General features: G+C 45.0%; 1 protein-coding gene across 1 annotated transcript in view; it reads right to left on the bottom strand.

Annotated features, from left to right (window-relative positions):
- Window positions 1-8,149, bottom strand: part of KDM3B (lysine demethylase 3B) — an 81,352-nt gene extending 73,203 nt beyond the window's left edge. Inside the window, exons 1-2 of the mRNA XM_068277026.1 lie at window positions 7,779-8,149; window positions 3,251-3,418 (exon numbers count right to left, since the gene is read on the bottom strand). Coding sequence (XP_068133127.1) covers window positions 3,251-3,418; window positions 7,779-7,934 — 324 coding nt within the window. The 5' untranslated portion in view covers window positions 7,935-8,149. The remainder of the gene's footprint in view (window positions 1-3,250; window positions 3,419-7,778) is intronic.
- Window positions 8,150-17,717: the final 9,568 nt, after the last annotated feature.

Below are 17,717 nucleotides of genomic sequence, written 5' to 3'. Positions count from 1 at the left end.
GTGGGCGGCGGCGTGTTTACTAGCGGCGGGCGGCGTGTTTACTAGCGGGAGCGCGGAAAGTACGGATTTCTCCGTCCCTGGGGGTTAAAGGATGGAAAAAGGGACGGAGAAATTCGTACGGGCGGGGGTAAAGTGGTTAAGGCCCGGTTCACGTTAGCGTTAAAAACGGTCCGTTCGTGGATCGGAACGGATCCTAACTGATGCGAACGGATCCAAAGTTAACCTATGGAAACGTTGAATGGACCGCAAATTTGTTGGGATGTGGGGAAATTTGAGGGGGGGGGGGGGGGGGGAGGGGTGAAACGGGACAGAAGCAGCGGAAGGCAAATGGAGTAAAAACGGATCCGATCAAATCGGTAAGCAGATTGGTTTTCATGGGTCCATTTGACACTAATTGCTAATGTTAACCAGGTGTTATGTCGGACACACACGGCTCGTTTTATGCGCCAGATCGAGCCAGCGGCTCAATGCCGGCTCGTCCGCACAGATCGATTGCCGCTCGATCCCCTGCCATTGTCAGCCGGCGGGGATCGAGCGGGCGAGGGTCGATCGGCATGATTGGGCCAGCTGAATATTATCAGCTGGCCGATACATGGTACAGAAATGTACCGTGTATCCCCAGCATTAAAGAAAAAAAATTCTGTTACAGCTACACAAATCCTACAATAAATCTGCAGTGTTTCTACTTCCTGCTTTCATGAAAGCAGACATATTGTTAACATCCTGTGTTTACCAATTAGCTCTCTGCTGTGGCAGGCAGCTGAAACAACTGTTTGATCAAATTACAGCATAAGCTTAGTCACAGATGAGGGGGAATTAGGGCCTTTTTCCACTGCACAGCTAAATCGCTAGGGTTGCTACTTTATCATAAAAATCATGAGAAGTATTTTCCACTATAGTGATTCGATTTGTAAATCGCAATCGCTTTCTGGAGCGATTTTTGGTGAAATTTGCCTTCTTTAACCTCCTTGCCGGTTCAATTCCTCCGGCAAGGAGGCAGCGCAGGAGGTTTTTTTTTTTGTTTTTTTTTTAAATCATGTAGCGAGCCGAGGGCTCGCTACATGATAGCCGCTGAGCGCCGGCATCCCCCCACCCACTCCGATCGCCTTCGGCGATCAGAGTATGCAGGAAATCCCGTTGAGAACGGGATTTCCTGCAGGGCTTCCCCGGTCGCCATGGCGACGGGGCCGGATGACGTCATGGACGTCGGGACGTCATGGGGAATCCCGATCCGCCCCTCAACGCTGCCTGGCACTGATTGGCCAGGCAGCGCAGGGGTCTGGGGCGGGGGGGGGGGGGGGGGGGGGGGAGCGGCGCGGCGGATTGCGGCGGATCGGCGGCGACGATCGGAAGTTACAAGCAGCTAGCAAAGTGCTAGCTGCTTGTAACAAAAAAAAAAAATTATGCAAATCGGCCCAGCGGGGCCTGAGCAATCCTCCCTGCGCAGGTTACCCCGAACTGAGTTCGGGATAACCGGCAAGGAGGTTAAGATGGATAATGCAATGCAAGTGAACAATCGCAATCGCATAACAAAATTAATGAAAAATCTCAATCGCTGGTGTTTGTGATTGCTAGTGGAAAAGGGCCCTCTCTAAAGACATACAGGGTAATTTCTGTATGTTTTCATTCTGCCCTGTGCAATAATTTAAGGTCCATTATAAAAGGTGGTTCATTTAGGTTATTTGTAGGGTAAAGATTTGTGGACAGGTTCTTTTAAATGTGTTACATACTTTTAAAAGTGGGATTAAAAGACTGAAATCAAAAATTCTGTACAACTATTGTTGGTCATAAAGTTCATTTTAAATGAATGCTTTAAATCCCTGCTTTTAAAAAAAAAAAAACCAAAAAAAAAAACAAAAACTTTTTTTTGTTGTACTGCTCTCATAATCAGCAACAGGAATACTTGCATGGCAGGAATAGCACTCTGCCTGGCCTCCTCACTCTGCTCCCGCACCTCCTCTTTTAAATAGATGCATCGCTATGGCAACAGCTGATGCGTCACTGCTTTTCCAGACTGCACTGCACTGCACAGCTTTTATGTGCCCGATTATACTGGGCAAATACAAAAGTGGGTTGCGAAAGAGGCACCCATCAACATCATGGAAGACATTTACACACTTTGGATTTCAGGCCACTCTCTTAGAGGGAAGTGTGCACTTGGATTTAAATGCTTAGAAAAGGGTGGAAGTCTCTCGCATAAGCAAGGATGGCGGCCCTCGTCCCTGGAACCCTCCTCTACTGTCCCTTCCCTCTTCTCTCTAACTCTTACCTTCTATACTTTCTTCTAATCTCTATATAACCACTGCTTATCTTTTGACCTGTCTTTACTATGATAGCATTGTGGATGTTAAGACACTAGATGTTTACTTGAATAAGTCTGTGAATTTGATTACATGTGAACATACTCCTCTTTCTATTTCACGCGTTGGCACTTCCTGTCGCAACTAGAACCTAATGAGCTGACCCTAGCTTATGCTAGGTAATTAGCAAAACCTATCTCGCTGGAGCATAGGTTTCATAGCTATAGGTACTGGTCAGGTATGATAGACTAGTCCTCTCCCGACCCCTTATGGGTTAGAGTTGGTAGATGGACTATCCTGTACGACAGCGTTTAGGAACTCCTTATCTGACTATTAACTGTAATAGCTGTTCTACCCACAGATCAGTATGTTGAGATTACTAGTGTTAAACTGGCTTTTACTTGCTCAGGTTAAAGATGAGTCGATTGTAAACTTTTTATGCTGTTTCTGTTTTCCAATGTTGAAATTTGTTCTTGTTGATAATTGAACTGTAACACCTACAAAACTTTTCAATAAAAAACAATTGAAACAAGAAAAGGGTGGAAGTGGGGAAGGGGGGTGTCAGGTGATCTGTGCACACATATACTGCCCTGTCCCTGACCACCTCATATGGATTATGATGATGGGATTGGAGAGTTTAGGACAAATGTTTCAATGAAATAAATTGTGTACATTATGCTTTATAATTTCTATTATTGAACAGTGTTCCACCAGGCATTAAAGTGCTGCCCAAGATTAAAGGCTGCTACTGCAGTGTCTACAGAGCACAGGGAGATGGCAGAAGCCAATGGTAAGAGACTCTGAAATAAAGAAGCCTCTACTACTCTTAGGAATGAAAATGCAACAAATGAAGGAACTACAATGAAACTTTCCCCAACAGGTAGCTTTGTTTTACCTGCAAATAATACCTAGTACATAAAGAAATGCTTGCTTACTGTGAAGCAACTTACCAGAGCAGGCCAGTGCGTAGGGCAAATGCGGCTCCCTTGCACAATGATAGGTTCTTTTCTTGGTGACCAAACTAATGGTCCCTCCAGTAGGATTACCAAAATATCTTCTCCATGAACTTGTACCCATGATGGTCGTCTGGAGCTTTTTTCATCAAATTCCACATACACCTGAAATAAAAACCTTCATGTTATTAAATGTTCAACAAGTAACCACTATATCTGACTTGTTCTGGAAGTGTATTGCACAAAGCACTGAAAACATACATATCAAAGACTCTATTCAGTGAAAATATATACTGCTTAAAGTGAACCAGAGACGAAGCACCCTCATGTATTTTATCATATATATCAGTGGGAACATTAGAGAAAACACCTACCCTGCTCTCTGTTTCATTCTTTACTGCTCAGCCTGCTTCTAATCAGCCTTGATAAAATCCCCGACTGAGCATTCAGTCTGGCTTTGCTCAGTCAAATACAAAGCAGGGGAAACAGAGATGCTGCTTGGAGGTGTTTACAGCATGCAGGGTCATATTTTCATATATAGTGGCAATGCCCACTCATACAACCGTTTTGGGAGATGATCTTTACCATCAATGAGTCTCTGTACTTGGGAAAAACTCCCATTCACCCCTGAGATAGCACTCCTTAATTTGTTGCCCAGCAAAATACCCAAGCTAAGAAAACTTTTACAAGTAGACTATTGATTATTGCCAAGCTTTTAAATTAATAGCACGTAAATGGAAAAGCGCTACTATCCTGAACCCCCCTCAAGTTTTTACTGAACTTATTCAAATTTGTAGGTTAGATGACCTGTACCATCGTGTCTACGATCACAATGAAGCCTTTGTTATGAAGTGGCCTGTTTGGTACAAGTATAGAGACTCAGATCGGTCCAAAGCCCTCATCTCTTGGGGCTATTACTTTTTTTGGCCGGATAACTTTGTGACATATAATCCACTTATAGTTTTTAATACAAAATCTTTTCAGGTTGGGGTTGTTTTTGAGGTTCTTAGGGTACTGCACAGTTATCGAGATTGGTGGTTCGAGGTGGTTTGCTGGTTCTTCTTTCCCACTCTTCTATACGTTCGTCTGACTTGGTTTGTCTTTTTTCATACCTTTCTTTTTTCCATTATCTTTGTTTTCCCCTGCCAAGGTGATCTTCAAGTTGTTGCTTTAAGTGATTATGTACAACTTGGCACTTCATGCTATTGCATTGCTTTTATGCGATTATCGAGACTTCCTTTACTCAATATACAGGATGACTGCGATATGACTCTTATATTGGTTTTGAAGGACACGATTCAAGCTTCCTGGTCCCAACTTAGGTTTAATGTGTCTTTAAGATGCCTAAATACTGTATGTAATGCTTATTTCATGTATAATATCACTTTCCAGTGTTATATTTTCTATGTTTATATTCTTGTTATTCCTAAATAAAATGTTATATCACAAAAAAGCAACAACTGTAACCCTGGATGAGAGAATGGCCCTGGAATCTGAAGAAAAGAGATGACAATCATCCGTACAATACAAGTGGGAGAAATGTGGTTATTCTCACTACTGAATATTAAAGGAGAGTGTCTGCGACTTTTAGATGATCAAAGCACCTATTTGAGATTGAAAGAGAATCCTTTTTTGATTATAAAGACAAAGGCATATGCACTAGTAGTAGATAAAAGTTAACTAACTCTGTGGTGTTATTTCTTTTAGAACCCCAATTTTTTACATCATTCCGAAGATCCACAAGAGCAGGGAACGCCCTCCAGGCTGTCCCATAGTAGTGTCCTTGATGGAAAATTGAAACCAACGTGGGAGGTTTTACCTTCTTTTATGAGAGACACGTGAGATGTTTTGATCCTCCAAAACCACCACACGCTGTACATCACACGGCACCTTTATGGAGGTAGATCAGAAGCTTGATGCCTTATTACACTGAAACATTCCCATATGGCTACAGCGCCTGGAATGAACCTTTATTAGTGCATGCAGCAGTTTACAGAATACATCGCATGGAGGTGATTTTTCAACTGTATGTTCCAACATAACAAGAGACCCGGAATTACCTGTCATGGCCAAAAAAGGCAATTTAAGACGGGAAACGCAAAATGGTTGCCGCTTCTGAATTCAACAACTGGGTGTACATAAAAGAATGGTACCATCCTAATTTGAATGATCCTACAAGTTATAGTGCATAGTTCATGGATATGCCAACTGGCCTATGAGTAACTACTATTGCCTTACTTGTGCGATTGGTTGGTGATCGAGAGGTCTCAAGGTGTGTACCAGGAGGGCCCATACGTCAGATTGTGATTGGGGACCAATGTGGTTGGCATAGGCTTTGGCTGGGTGATCAGGACAGTTCCCTCACAGACAGTGGGATCAATGTATGTAGACCATATGTGCAGGTTATTGTTTTCATGGATTGTTTTAACAGAGTCTGGGGCCCGCCACATTCCAAATTTTGTATGCCACTAATAAATATATTTTTGTAAGCACACGCTGAGGCTTCAAAACAGTTTTTGTTGATGGTTTAGTGCTCAACATACTGAAGCAGCTCCTCAGAAGAGTGGTGCAGCACTTAAAAGTTGGTCACCCACTAAACTTTTTGTTGTACAACCCAGTGGGGAAAACCATTAGGAAATTCCGCTAGCATGACTGGGTGGACAACACCCTCTTAAACTTTTATGCTGGGAATACACGATGCGTTTCTGAGGCAGATAGATGGTTCGATTGATAATTTCCGACATGTCCCATCTTACTTTCGATCGTTTTACCGCTCGATTTCTGATAGAAGTCAATGGAAATTGAACAGATAGGAGAATCAAGCAGGAAATAGAGAGGAAAAAAAAAAAAATCGAAACACAATCGAACGGCAAATTCACTGCAAAAACGCACTGTGTATTCCTAGCATTAGGTTTTTGGAGTTGGCGTATTTACTATCAATGGTGCCAGTCTACCCTTGTGAAAGTCCCTGATCACCTAATCAAACTAGATTGAAATTTGATCGCTCAGTGATGTTTGGGGCAACAGACTCGAAAAGTTAATTGGATATTTGTCAGTAAAATCGATACACGTCTGGCAAGGCAACCTATTGTTTTTTAAAGCTAAAATAACTGGTATTAACAGACAGGGCTGTGGAGTCAGTACAAAAATCATCCGACTCAGTTTATGAAACCACTGACTCCGACTCCAGGTACCCTAAATTCCTCCGACTCCTCAGCCCTGTTAGAGGCGCTAGTATGGTTGAGAAGAGCCAACAAGAAGGCCCATAGGAAATTTCTGCAGCGCTGGTCTACTTTAGGGAACCCAGCAAGAAACCTTATAGGGAACAGTTCTCAGCACCCTCTTACAGCACAAAGCGTTGTGATTGACCAGTGTGGACTTGGTTTACTACTTCCTACTAGAAACCTAGCAGTTCGAGAGGGTGCAGTCCACAGAATCACATTAGCTGATCTTCCCTATAAATGTTTCTTACTGGGTCCCCTAAAGTACACTAGTGCCAATTCCACTAAAGTGAGTGGACAGGACCCTTCTAAACTGCCAGGTTTCACATAGATTGTAGTAACAATACACCCACACTACACTTTCTCACTGGCTCTCTTCAACCACACTAAGGGCTCTTTTCCACTATGAAATGCGATCGCGATCGCAATCGCGTTTCAATTTCCACCATGCGATTGAGCTACTATACTCATTATAGTCCGGCTCAATCGCATACAAAACGCGGCAGGACGACGATTGCGCTTTGACCAAAATCGCATCGCAATCGGATCGCACTAATGGAAATTGCTGCTGCAGTTTCCATTATTTTAATGTACCAAATCGCAGGCTAGTGGAAAAAGGCCCTAACTTCTTAGCAGGGGCTGTAAACACTTTACACGGGTTAATCAAATGTAGAGCGATGAACTCACAACATAATCAATTCATCAAGGTGGCACTGAATCATTTACTCTATGAATATGCAAGGTAATACAGTCCTAATGTGCTATTTTCTGTTTTGTTTTAACTTTAAAAACTTTTGTCAGGAGCTGTGCTTTAGCACACTGCGAGACAACTTTTGTAACTTAGTGTTCAGCCTAGGTAGACGGTACCCAGCACAGCCTTGTCCCAGCACATTGAGGTAACGTGGCCTGCTCCATAGTGTGCCCAGGGAGCCGCAGACAGAGGAGTGCAGTGAAGGGTACAGTAGTGTGCACACATGTGACATGACAAGTCAGGTGTAAAGAGTTTTGTGTGTATAGATGTGTGTACAGGGCGGGACACGGCCTCCCCGCCCTCTCAGCATACACATTAATATACATACATTTCTATTTACATAAAACATCACCCCCCATAGCGCAATACTGGCTATAGCACTACACACAGCCCTACACAGACTCCCCCATGCGGGCACGGGGCGGGCGTGCTCTATTTACACGGTGTGGGGGAGGGGCCGGAGTCACGGGGCTGCCAGCAGCGGATTGGGGCCGGACTAGGCCCGGGCGGGACACCCCCGAGTGGGGGAGGGCTACTCCAAGTCCCCACTTACCGCCAGTTCCTCGGGCGCTGCTCCCTTCAGGCCCCGCACAGTTCCGCCCTCCCAGGCCCGCTTCCCCAGCGGGATAGACGGCTCCGCCGGGACTCCGGAGCTCTCGCCAAACAGCAGCTTCAGTCGCTTTCCTACCGGGGACACCGGGGCCGCCATTGTCCGTACAGCTCACAGGAACCACAGCGGGACTGGAGAGGAGGCCGCCGCGGAGACAGCAACGCGTTACACAACAACGCCGCCCTGCGGCTGCCTGTGCACTTTGACGAGTCGACAGCGCCCCGTGTGGCAAGGAGGAGAAGCGTCGCCAGAACAATACACCAGAGAGGCTTCTGTTGTGTTCAGTTCACACTCTGTTACATGAGTACGAGCGCCCTCAACTGGCAGGGATCACGAAGGTTTTACTAGGAGTACAAGTGCGGGCTGCGAGCAATGTGCCCAAAACAATACAGCGCCCCCTCGTGGTGTGGAGTATTCATTTCAATTCGCAGAGTACATCTATAAAACGCGATTGGCTGGCGTGAAAGGGGCGGAGGCTACTTTTGGTCTACTGATATAGCGTTGGGTCCCATTGTTGCATTGAATAATGGATTTAGGTCAAATTGTTCTTTATAGAGTCTACATCACTTGAATGGTCCACTATGTGGCATGTTATGCACAAATGTAATAGGTTTGGCCACAAGCTTTACAAAAGATGATGCATGAGAAGTGGGAGAGGTCAATAAAGTAATTATGTCTGGGGTAAGCATTGGTGGCCTAGAAATCTGTAACCATTGAGTTAAAAAATAATTTACTGAATTTAGCATCCAGTAAATAATGCGTGTTAGTTCAGACCAGTGGTCCTCAAACTAAGGCCTGCCCTGAGGCTTTTTCACTGGCCCCCACACACAAAACGTATTGCTTATACATGTCACCCACTGCATCTTTAAATATTGGTGGCCCACATATAGCATAGCAGTGCTGGTACCACCCTTCCACATGGAAGCCAGAAAGGCGTGTTGGGGGCATACTATCTGCACATGCTGTTTTGGTGGCATAATATCAGCTCTGGATAAATGGGAGACATGAGAGCTGCCCATGTTAATAGGCGCTGTCTACAATACCTAGGCTCAATGTAAAGTTTTTCTACATCATTTTATGTATTCTGTTGACTCAGGCCCTTGACCGAAAATGTTTGGGTTCAGACAGTCGGGCATGTGAGTAGTTGGTGTATCTAAATCAGGAGCCAAGCGATAGATTTGGATGTCACATCAGTGTATAGGGGATAGTGAAATAATAAAGGAAACCAGAAATGGCATTAATGTGTGTATTTATACTTACCTGGGGCTTCCTCCAGCCCCATGAGGTGCATGGGCTCCCTCACCATCCTCTCGGTTCACTTGTTATCCCCCTTTGTAATTTAGCCAGTCACACTCTTCTGCGCATGCACGGTTTGGCCGCGCCTGCACCCCTGTATCACGCTCCTGCAGTCGGGAGTGTTCCAAGGAGTGCACACAGCTGGGCATGCACAGAAGCGCACGACTGACCAGATTACCAGGAACGATAGCGAGTGAACTGAGCGGCCATAGAGGATGGCGAGGGAGCCCATGCACCTCATGGGGCTGGAAGAAGCCCAAGGTAAGTATAAATACACACATTAGACCATCTCTTGTACACTTTAAAGAAAAACTCCAGTGGAAATAATTTAATGAAAAAAGTACTTCATTTTTACAATAATTATGTATAAATAATTTAGTCAGTGTTTGCCCATTGTAAAATCTTTTAAAGGGAACCTTAACTGAGAGGGATATGGCTTTTTCATTTTAAACAATACCAGTTGCCTGGCAGTGCTGCTGATCCCTTTGACTATAGCAGTTTCTGAATCACACACCTGAAACAAGCATACAGCTAATCCAGTCTGACTTCAGTCAGAGCACATGATCTGCATGCTTGTTGAGGGTCTGTGGCTAAAAGTATTAGAGACACAGGATCAGCAGGAGAGTCAGGCAGCTGGTTTTATTTTCAGGCCTCTTTCACACCAAGACGTTGCGTTTTAGGGGACGTTAAGGTCGCATAACGTGCCCCTAACGCAACGCATGGTGGTGTTGAAGTTGGACGTCAGATTGAGCCGCGTTATGCAGCTCTTGGTTCGCTGTTTTCGTCCTATCTATACTGATAGAACAGCCACTCCAGGATAGTGATGGGAAGTCCGGATCTTTTCAAGGATTCGGATGATTCGAATCGGATCATTGAAAAGATCCTGATCTTTGAACCAAATCATTTGAATCATTTTACTAGGGAAGCAGACTGGGGATGAAATGACTAGCAGGACACTACTTTCCCTGCACTGTACATTCTGTATGTTCTTGTTTCTTCCAGACAGACATCCACTGTGAACCGAATCGTTCATTGTGATGATCCGGATGATTCGACTCCCAAAAAAGATCCGGATCAAATGAACGATTCATTCATGATCCGGACAACACTACGAGTCCAGGTTACGTCACCACAGTTAATATTAATTAGCCATGTGGCTAGTCACTGAGCATGTGCAAGCAGTCTAACGTAGCTAAAGCCCAGTATAACGCACAGCATGCTGCACTTTCATTCAACGTGTAGCGTTACAATGTAACGCAACGTGGACACTGTGAACACATTACTGTGAGTTGGGCTGCGTTACAGGCTGCTGTAACATGGGACTTTAACGTCCCACTGTGAAAGCAGCCTAAAAGGAAAAATCCATGTCCTTCTCAATTTAGGTTTCCTTTAGGACACCCGAAGTGACATGTGACATGATGAAATAGACATGTGTATGTACAGTGCCTAGCACACAAATAACTATGCTGTGTTCCTTTTTTTCTTTCTCTGCCTGAAATAGTTAAATATCAGGTATGTAAGTGGCTGACTCAGTCCTGACTCAGACAGGAAGTGACTACAGTGTGATCCTCACTAATAAGAAATTCCCCTTTTTATCTCTTTCCTGTTCTCAAAAGCCATTTTCTGCTAGGAAAGTGTTTTATAGATGGAATTTCTTATCAGTGAGGGTCACACTGTAGTCACTTCCTGTCAGTCAGGACTGAGTCATCCACTTACATACCTGATATTTAACTCTTTCAGACAGAGAAAAAAAAAAGGAACACAGCATAGTTATTTGTGTGCTAGGCACTTTACATACACGTCTATCTCATGTCACGTGTCACTTCGGGTATCCTTTAAATCCCTAATTTACATTCTGACATTTATCACATGGTGACATTTTTACTGCTGGAAGGTGATGTAGCTGCTGCTTGCTTTTTTGGCAGTTGGAAACAGCTGTAAACAGCTATTTCCCACAATGCAATAAGGTTCACAGACAGGAAACTGCCAGGAGTACCACGGTCCTCAGAGTTTCTCGTGGGAGGGGTTTCACCACAATATCAGCCATACAGAGCTCCCTGATGATCAGTTTGTAAAAAGGAATAGATTTCTCATGTAAAAGGGGATATTAGCTACTGATTGGGATGAATTTCAATTCTTGGTCACAGTTTCTCAGAGCTGGGTGGTTGACCAAGACCATAGGTATAGATGGAGTCAGAAAAAAGTCAGAGGACCGAGCTTTGGGGTACTTCCGACAGAGAGGTGGTTCCAGGGTACACAGCTATGAAGGTCCTATCTGAGAGGAGAAAATCCAGAAGAGAGCAAGGCCCTAAATTCCCAGAAAGGAGAAGATTTGGAGAACCAGATGATGATCTCCTGTGTCAAAAGCTAAGGAGAGATCAAGAAGGATGATAATAGAGTAGAGACATTTAAATTTAGCAGTCAATAAGTGGTTGACCACTCAGACTGCCTCCATTTAATTACTGGGGTGAAAAATTGATTGGTGATACACCAATTCATAGCGAACATGTCACTCAGGTAGTTTGGGGAAAAAAGGAAGAAGAGAGATAGCGGAAAATTGTATACTTACCTGTCGGTAATTTTCCTTTCCTGATGCATCCATGGCAGCACATTGGGTAGTGGCCCCACCCACGCAACCCCATTGGACGAGTAAATATTTAAATAGTTTGTGAGGACAGAGAACCCTGCTTTTGTTACTATTTAGCTCACTGAAATGTTATCGGGTGGGACCCATGTGCTGCCATGGATGCATCAGGAAAGGAAAATTACCGACAGGTAAGTATACAATTTTCCGCTTTCCTTATGCCTCCATGGCAGCACATTGGGATCTAACTAGAAAAATAAAAAGGGAGGGAAACTTTTTTGCAGTTTCAAATAACATACATTTATTCAGCGTTTGCCAAACAAGAGGAGATCCAGTAATGAATGATTGAACTTGACTCCTTAGGACTCAATCCCTGCGGGAGAGTCGGTGCCGGTGCAACTCCTCCAAGCAGGTACACCACCCCTGCTCCACACCGTGATATAAATTCTAGTAGAAGGAGGCACTCCACAGGCAGGAACTTGCGTTCAACTTTATTGCATGTCAATACACACTACATGTTACGGGCTCCGCCCTTCATCAGGTGTAACCTCCCCCCACCTCCATATTCAATTTATACTCCTGACCACACCCTCTCAGGGCAGGTCAGTCACCACGTGAATGTGCTAATATCCTATATAACACTTCAAATCCTTCTAAACTTCTATTATGTCTCCATAATCTAACAGCTATCCCTTACATCTGTTACTTCACAGGTGATGCATAGCTGTCATCAACATCAGGTGATAGAAGTTCAAAAATATACAATGATCAATCAACATAACATAAAATTAAAATTGAAATTAAAAGAACAGTTTCTAAACCAGGGCACTACCCAAGGTCTACCCTGGACAAACAGATAAAGAGCTGCGCTCGCAGCATAACAGTTCCATTGTTCCAATTAATGTAATAAATGTTACATACAATTGCTTGTCAATTTCGTGCAGTGCGGCAACACAGTTCATCTCCTGTAAAAGAAAAAAATCACAAAAAGCATCTTAAGTTCACCTGCTCATTCAGGCCTCTAGGTGCTACAGAGTCTAGTCTCTTAATCCATCTTATTTCCTTCTGGAGCAACAACCGCTCTTTATCCCCTCCTCTCGGTAAAGGACCCACTTGATCAAGTACTAACCATCTCAACTGTATGGAATTATGACCACATTCTACAAAATGTCTGGATACAGCTGTCTCGTGTCGTGTTTCACCTCTGGCATATCCCTTTATATTATTCTTATATTCTTGTATTCGTGTTTTAACCCCCCTGGTGGTCTTTCCCACGTAATACAATCCACAGGGGCATTTAATGGCGTACACTACGTCCTCACTCTCACACGTATAGTACCCAGTACAGTTAACCCTTTCACCTGTCCGGGGGTGTGGGAACCAGTCTCCTTTGAGTACAGCGTTGCAACAATTGCATGAAAGACAAGGGAAAGTCCCCTTTCTTATTGTTCCCTGAAACCTAGGTTTCTTTTTTGTAGCTAGATCTTTATTACTCACGAATTCACCAATAGTTCTGCCTCGCTTATATGCAAATACTGGGTATTCTTTGAAGAGGTGCCCGTGGTCCTTATCATTGATGTTGTTGATGACAGCTATGCATCACCTGTGAAGTAACAGATGTAAGGGATAGCTGTTAGATTATGGAGACATAATAGAAGTTTAGAAGGATTTGAAGTGTTATATAGGATATTAGCACATTCACGTGGTGACTGACCTGCCCTGAGAGGGTGTGGTCAGAAACAAGAGGAGATGACTGCTCTCCCGAATTCCACCGAAGTGGGAGTCGACACATTAACTTTGTAGTGTGTAACGAAAGTATTAATCGAAGCCCAGTTGGCCGCTTGGCAGATCTTCGAGGGTGACACCTTAGCGAAAGCTGCCCATGAACCGGATACACCTCTAGTCGAGTGCGCCCTGATCTCTTCAGGAGGCTGAACATTGATAGCCTGATATGCTTGCTGAATTGTTCTGACGAGCCAAGAGGATATTGTCCGGGAGGAGGCCGCCTGGCCCTTCCTATACCCCATCGGGAAGACGAACAATTTTTCAGATTTCCTGAAGTCTTTAGTCTTCTCTATGTAGCTTTTTAGAGTTCTTGACACATCCAAAGTATGGAGATGTGACGCCTCTTCCTCCTGGAACACTGGCAAGGACCATTCCTGATTCAGATGAAAAGGTGTTGTGATTTTTGGCAGGAAACTGTCCACTGGCCTCAGTTGTACCCTATCATGATAGAACACTGTGTAGGGCTCTTTGCAGCTTAAAGAGTGTAACTCAGAGACTCGGCGAGCAGAGGTGATAGCCACCAGGAACACAGCTTTCAGGGTAAGGCTCCAAACTGGAGACTCTTCTATTGGCTCGAAAGGGGCACCCGACAAGTAGGTAAGCACCAGGGGCAGGTCCCACTTAGGGAATATTGATTTTAACGGTGGCCTTATTTTTAGAACCGCTGTAATAAATTGTTTGATCAATGGATGGAAGGCCCATCTGTTGTCGGTAAGGGCCGAAATGGCCGATATTTGGACCTTAAGCGCATTATAACTTAGGCCCTTCTGTAATCCAGTTTGTAGAAATTCCAGGACATGTTGCGTTTGAGGCATAAGAGGGTCAAATTCCTTACTGGATGCAAACTCTGAAAATGTGTCCCAAATCCTATGATAAGTCGAGTTGGTCGTTCTTTTCCTCGATTGTAGTAGAGTGTTTATGACCTCGTCTGAACAGCCCAGAACAGCCCAGCCTCCTAAGTTTCCCCCTTTCAACTTCCACGCTGTCAAGTTTAGACAACCCGGGTTGGGATGCAGGATGGGTCCCTGGGATATTATATCTCTCCTGCGAGGAAGCGGGAATGGCTCCGCTACAGACATCCACAAGAGCAGAGGGTACCACGGTCGTCTTGGCCAATCGGGTATCACCGCCAAGAGAGTCACCGGCTCCGAGATCAGTCGTACCAGTAGCTTGTGAATAACCGGAACTGGAGGGAAGACGTAAGCCATCCCAAACTCCCAAGGAGCTGACAGAGCATCTACAGCCTCCGCTTGATGGAACGGAAATCTGGCCAGGAACCTTCTGCACTTGTTGTTCCTGCTGGATGCCATTAAGTCCATCTCCAGATGACCCCATCGGCGACATATGCTCTCGAACACCTCCTGTTGGAGCGACCACTCGTTGTTGTCTAAAACTATACGACTCAGGAAGTCCGCTTCCATGTTCTGGACTCCCAGAATATATATCGCCCTTAGGGATTTCAGATGTTTCTCCGCAAATAAAAAGATGTGGCTGGTAACTGTCAATAGAGGTAGACTGCGTGTGCCCCCTTGCTTCTGAATATAGGCGACAGCAGTCTTGTTGTCTGTTCTTAGTAACACGTTCTTGCCTCTGATGTGGGGAAGAAAGGCTTGCAAAGCGCATCGTACCGCCGACAGTTCTAGGAGGTTCGCGTGCTTTGCAGTAGTTATGGAATCCCAGGTGCCCTGAGCTGTCCGTCCACAGCAAAGTGCTCCCCAACCTCTTTGACTTGCGTCGGTTGTTATTGTCACTGGCTTCTCCATCAGAAGAGGCACATGACCTCTGATGTTGTCGCCCTCCAACCACCAAGCTAGGCTCTTCCTCATTCGAGGCAGAATAGTGATTGGCTGATCTAATCTCCACCTGTTCCACTGGTTCAGGAACCCAAACTGAAAGCCCCTGATGTGCCAGTGGGCCCACGGAAGCATAGGTATGGTGGAGGAGAGCGTTCCCAATGACCTGAGGCATTGCCTCGCTGTTGATCTCATGCAGACTGCCACGTTGAGAACTCTCTGACGTATAATCGGAACTTTCTCTTCTGGAAGAGATACTGAATTGCGGTGCGTCTGAAAGCGTGCTCCCAGAAATATTAGATCCTGGGCTGGGTCTAGCTGACTTTTGTCCGCGTTGATCAACCATCCAAATTGTCTCAAGGTTTGAAGCAAGAGGTGTCTGTGTGCCAGAATAGTATCTCTGTCGCAGGATAGGAGAAGAATATCGTTGAGATAGTGATGAAGACGAAGTCCTTTCAGGCGTAGCATAGCCACCACTGACACCAAGACTTTTGAGAATGTCCTCGGTGCCGTCGATATCCCGAACGGGAGACAAACAAATTGGAAATGTTGCCCCGCCACTGAAAATCTTAGATATCTCTGCAGATTGTACTGTATGGGGATGTGCAGGTAGGCGTCCTCCAGATCGACGGACAACATCCAATCGTTCGGGATCACTGCTTGAATGATAGATTGGAGGGACTCCATTTTGAAACTTTTGAGATCGATGTGTCTGTTCAATCTCTTCAAATCGAGCACCGGTCGCCACTTTCCCGACTTTTTCTGCACAAAAAACAATGGGGAGTAAAACCCCCTTCCTCTTTCTCCTAAAGGAACCTCTAAGATGGCCCGTTTCTGGATCAACTCCTTTAAATATGAATTTAAGATTTCCCGTCTCTGTGGACACTGAGGAATCTTTGTGGGCGTGAAGCTGTCCCTCGGTTTTGTTTATGAAAGTCCAGAAATGTCCCGTAGATATCGTCCTGTTTACCCAGGGAGATGGTATGTTCTCTTTCCAAATGGCTGAAAACTTTGTCAATCTTGCTCCAACCGGGACTTCCTGGACCAGCGCACCGTCCAAAAGACTTTTATTTTTGCTTCGTGGCTTTATGAAGTGCTGATTGAGAGCTTTGCCAGTTCTTGCGAAAAGATCTTCCCGGCCGGTATGATTTTGCGTTCTTGAATCTGGTTTGTTGGGGGTTTTTTAGAGACATTGGGCCTTTTAGCACGACGTTCTTGGGGCAACAACCCCGATTTTGAGCCAGTGACACGACTTATCGCTGCATCCATCTTCTCTCCGAAAACCGCCTTCCCAATTACACCATAATTGACGAGAATTGGAATCTGCCGACCAAGATCTGAGCCAGAGTGCTCTCTTTGCCGTTACAGAATACACCATTGCACGTGCTGATGATCTCAGAACATCAAAGGCAGCCTCGCCTACAAAGTCTCCTGCCAGCTTTAGATCTTCCAGTGCTGAAATAATAGACTCTTTGTCCATACCTGCATTCACCGCATCTTCTACATTCTCAGTCCAGGTTTTAATCGCTCTTCCCACTGACGTGAGGGCTATCGCCGGCTTACAGGCTCCACCTGAAGAAATATAGATCTTCAAGTCCAGATCCGCCTTCCTATGTAACGGGTCTATAAAGGAGACGGAGTCTTCTAGTGGGAGAGTCATGTGCCTCGCTAAACGAATGACCGAGGCATCCATAACTGGTGCGTTATCAAAGGGCTTTGCCTCCTCCTCTGACAGTGGATACAGTTTCATCAAACGGTTTGTCAAGGAGGGCTTCTTTTCCAGCTTCTCCCACTCTTCTTTAATGATTTTTTCCACTTCCACCATGAGTGGAAAGGTGTCCTCTGATTTATCTAAGTGAGTATATCTTCGTTTTTCCGAAGTTTCTTCCGATCTTTCTTCCTGAGCCCAGTCTATTGCCTCTCTGACAGACCTAATGAAAGGCTGTACTAGTGAAAGATCAAACCCCACATTGATATTATCCGCTTCATGTATAGCTGCAGACGAAGTTGAGGGTATGGGTTCAGAGGCTTGTACCGGAGCCGTGGGGAGATTCGCCATATAGGATTCCATCGATTCCTGTACCGCTCTTTTTATGATAGCTGATACATCGACTGATGTCTGCTCTGATCCCCCCGCCATCTCCTCAAAACAAGTAGAGCATACTTTCTTGCCCGGCATTACTACATCTCCGGAGGCCCAACAGCCCGTAATTGGTTGTGAAGGTAGTGTGGAGGAGTGGCCCTGAGCTGAAGCGTCATTTTTTCTGTGGTCGGAGGAACATCTTCGAGGAGACCGTGACCTTTCTCTAGATTTTGATCTTCTCTTAGACGATCGCTTCTTCGATTCCTTATGACGAGATCTTCTGGGGCTGGAAAAGATAGTCAAAATTATGACTATTAGTCTTGTGACACTCCCATTGTAGA

Source organism: Hyperolius riggenbachi, chromosome 3 (genome assembly GCF_040937935.1).
Source record: "Hyperolius riggenbachi isolate aHypRig1 chromosome 3, aHypRig1.pri, whole genome shotgun sequence".
Taxonomy (NCBI): domain Eukaryota; kingdom Metazoa; phylum Chordata; class Amphibia; order Anura; family Hyperoliidae; genus Hyperolius; species Hyperolius riggenbachi.
This window is presented reverse-complemented; position numbering and strand designations above follow the sequence as displayed.